The sequence below is a fragment of the Aplysia californica genome, unplaced genomic scaffold (assembly GCF_000002075.1).
Source record: "Aplysia californica isolate F4 #8 unplaced genomic scaffold, AplCal3.0 scaffold00145, whole genome shotgun sequence".
Classification (NCBI taxonomy): Eukaryota; Metazoa; Mollusca; class Gastropoda; order Aplysiida; family Aplysiidae; genus Aplysia; species Aplysia californica.
The window spans coordinates 584,814-588,887 of record NW_004797415.1 but is presented as its reverse complement, the minus strand read 5'-3'; the positions used below and the strand labels follow the sequence as shown (position 1 = coordinate 588,887).

General features: G+C 46.0%; 1 protein-coding gene across 1 annotated transcript in view; it reads left to right on the top strand.

The window, feature by feature from the left end:
* LOC101860648 overlaps positions 1 to 4,074 on the top strand; it is a gene marked incomplete at its 5' end in the record, with an annotated part of 63,771 nt that overhangs the window by 42,789 nt on the left and 16,908 nt on the right. Inside the window, 3 exon segments of the mRNA XM_035969418.1 lie at positions 68 to 294; positions 1,342 to 1,541; positions 3,854 to 4,052. Coding sequence (XP_035825311.1) covers positions 68 to 294; positions 1,342 to 1,541; positions 3,854 to 4,052 — 626 coding nt within the window.

Here is a 4,074-nt window from a genome sequence, read left to right as displayed (position 1 = left end):
CCCTACACTCACCCCCCACCACCTCCCACCCACACCCCACACAACGTCCCCATCCCCCCACTCACAGATGAGCCGACCCGGGGCCCTGCCATGCCACCGACGGGCGAGAAGACAGACATGGGGACCCTGTGTGCTCACCAAGTGTGTCGACAGAGGCGCGTGCATAGCCTCGGTCAGCTGGACTCGCCCCACCTGTGCGCCCAACAGGAAGGTCCTCGTGACCTTCACCCCGGCGACCGCATGGCCTTGACACGTGCAGTGTCATGCTCTCCGGCCTGTACACCCAGTCATAAAGTGAGTGTCTCTTTTTTTAAAAAGTTTTTCTCCATCAAGAATTTTAATTAAACAACAGATGTTAAAATCCTTTTTCGATCATTTTAGTGTAATTGTTTTGTTGGGCTTTTTTGGAGACATTTTTTTTTGGGGGGGGGGAGGGGTCACCACACCATCTCCTGTTGTATAACATCATTCCATGTCATGCCACACCATACCACATCGTCAGACCCTACCGTACCATACTGTAGCATATTGCACTGTACCCTACTCTTCCCTGCCTCATATGATCTCATCTCATCTCATGTTATCCCATCTCATCTCATATCGTATTGTATCACATTACATCAAACCACACCACACCACGCCACGCCACATAATGCCACACCACACCTCATCACAATACACTATACCACACCTCACCACACCACATCCCACCCCACCACACCCTATCACACCACACCACATCACACCACACCATACCAAACCACACCACATCACACCAAACCACACCACATCACACCTCACCACATCACACCACACCATATTACACTACATCACACCACACCATATCGCACCACACCACATCACACCACACCACAGAAAACCACACCACATCACACCTCACCACATCACACCACACCGCATTACACCACATCACACCACACCGCATTACACCACATCACACCACACCATATCGCACCACACCGCATTACACCACATCACACCACACCATATCACACCACACCACACCACACCACACCACACCACACACCACCACACACCACACCACACAACCCCACACCACACCACAGCACACCACACCTATCCCCACCTCATCACATAATATCTCCCCAGACCACATCACACCACACCACATCTCATCTCATCACACCATACCACATCACACCACACCACATCTCATCTCATCACACCATACCACATCACATCACATCTCATCTCATCACACAATACCACACCACACCACCCCCACCTCATCCCGTCACACCACAGCAAAATCACACCACACTACACCACATTACATCACGTCACATAACATCTCCCCAGATCTCCTACACACCCGAGCACGCTGCGTTTGGCAGACTCCACAGCCCCAGCCACCACCAGCAGCTCCCCCTGCAGCCTCACCATCTGCTCCACCAGCCACAGTACATCCAGCAACACCACCACCACCTCAACAAAGTGGACGCGCTGAGGGAGAGGCTGACGGGGAAGCCCAGCGCTGCGGTGCCAAAGACGTCGTCCAAGTAAGTTCTTTTTTTTCTGCCTTTTTTTTTGGTAAGTATTTTACGGCGCTCGCAACTGCATAAGGTCATACGAGCGTGTGGGACTCACCTAACATTTTCAGTTAGTAGGAAATTTTTAATTTTGCCCTGGTGGCAGCCAAAGCCTACTCTTATCGATTTTTTACCACCAAGGGATCTGTAACGTGCGCAACTTGCACACGCGACCTCCGAGATTTTTTGCCCTTGTCCGAGAAGGCTAGGTGTAGATCTTTCCTACTAGAAGATCAGGGGTATGGCTGAAAGACAGCAGTAAGAAGGAGCAAAGGAGAAGCAGTGGAAAGGCTGTAGAAAGAGTCAGGAGCCCAAAGGAGGGGGCAAAGGGGGTGGGGGCAGAAAATGGAGACAAAAGCAGACGACAGCATGTTGCTAGAGAGCGTAGATTCTTCGAATAATAATGGAGTTGTTTTTTTCTTTTGGTTAGAGTTTTACGGCACTCACAACTGCGTAAGAGCCTTTTAATAGAGTGAAAAGATGGGGTGACCTAAATCTTACTCTACCTTTCAAAGGGACTACTATAGCTAGGTTGGTGCATTGATCATATTTATTTATTAAATTTATGTATCTGTATACAACCTCATTGTCAAAAAGTGTGGGTGATTGGAGGGCGCCACTGGTAGGTCTTGCTCCTTCTTTACTTTCCTTCTGTTGTTTCTGTCTGTGTGTCTGTGTTACTTTTTCCCCAGCACGAAATGACCATTATTGTGTCGATGTACTTCTCTTTACCCAAACTAAACTAACAAACAGTCAAAAACGCTATAGCTTTAGGCTCAATCCGCCATTGTTCAAAAAGGTCAACTTTGAAAAAGAAAAGAAAAATGTCTTGGCTCTTCTCTGAAAATAAGTGGTCTGGCATCATTGATGTTTCGATTTTCTCAGAGGGGATGTATAATGACCCAGACGTTATTTTCCATTTACCAGTTTTCAGACAGGCTTTCGAACGGTTTAGAAAAAAGTCTCACTTGAAATGAAAAAGGTCATTCACGGATTGGATAGATTGCTCCAGAGGCCATTAAAAGTCGTTTTTCCCACTGTTCTGAGGATTTTTTCATAGACCAAAACTTTTTGTTTGTGTTTGTGTAATTCCTGTGGCAGGCAGAAGAGGGAGGAGTTCAATATCGATAAGGGGAGAATTTTCACAAGTATCTTGATCTTTCGGCTGGGACTTATTAAAATACCCCCCCCCCCCCAGGGGCGGTGCCACTGACTGAAGTGTCTTTAGGCCATTCCCAAAGAGGGGACATTAACTTGTTCTTATTCACAGTAGATTTGTAAATGGGCTGATTCATCAATGTCATGCTCATAACTCTGCCTGAACTGCAACAGGGAACTGCTGTTTTTTCTTTCCTAATCCTTACTATTGTCTTTTCTCCTCTACTTCTTTTGTATGTTTGTCACTGTCTTATGACCTTCTATTTCCGGGGTACCTTGATAGTCGAAGTAGATATTGTGCTGTTGAAGCTAGAGAGGTGAGCAGAGAAAGTCTGATTCCCTGTAAGGACTTCTCTGTTGACATCCACCCTTTGGCGCTCATAATATGACCTTAGGCAGCGCTGTAAAAAAAACTCTGCTTAAACTTTTTTTAAAGGATGTATTATTATCTCTCTCAACTTGGATTGGCCCTGACGGGCATGGACAAAGCCACCTCCTAAATATGATCTAAATTGTGTTGAATGATAAGAGGCGTAAAAGCACTTACACTTTTTTCGAATGTGTATTTCTAATGGTTCAGTGTTTTTCCACTTTCAGAACATCTCTTTTACCGTCGTGTTTGGAGTATGTGTACCAGAAGCTATTGATAGATTGGTCTATTGTCCTTTTTCATCTTTTTTTTAAAACCACATCTTCAGGAAAAGACAAATGCAGTTCTTGGGACACCTAATTAAACAGACATATAGGTCTTGAATATCTAGCTCTCACTGGCAAAACTGAAAGCAGGGGTAGGCCCAGAGCAACCTACTTGAAAAACCTAAACAGATGGGTGACAGGGAAAGATCAGGGTAGTGTAGCTTTCTTTGAGAGCATCCTGGCAAAGGAATGAATGGAGAACCATTATTACCGATGTCTGTCTCAAATCTGGCACTTGATGGTGATGATGATACCAAATTTTAATGCACTTACTAATGTTTTTTGCAACCCTCAGGACGTCTCTGTTGTCTTTTTTTCCCCATCTTTTTATATCAAATTTAAATCAATAGAATGTCTCTCTTCTTGTCATTTTAAAATCTTTTTTTTTTCACAAAATATTAATACATTACTGTTTGTGCAACACACAGAACGTCTCTGCTGTCATCCGGTTCGGACCAGTCAATGGAGTGTGGCTCTCAGACTCCCCTGCGGCCCGATCCGATGCCACGGCGCGCGGCAGACGTAGCCACCTACAACAGCAACTCCACTGTGTCCATGAGCAGCGACACCAACTCTCCGGCTCCAGGGAGAAAGAAGAGCTCAGGGCTCGTGGACCCAAGGCTCAAGGTGTGTAGTTTGTGTGTGTGGG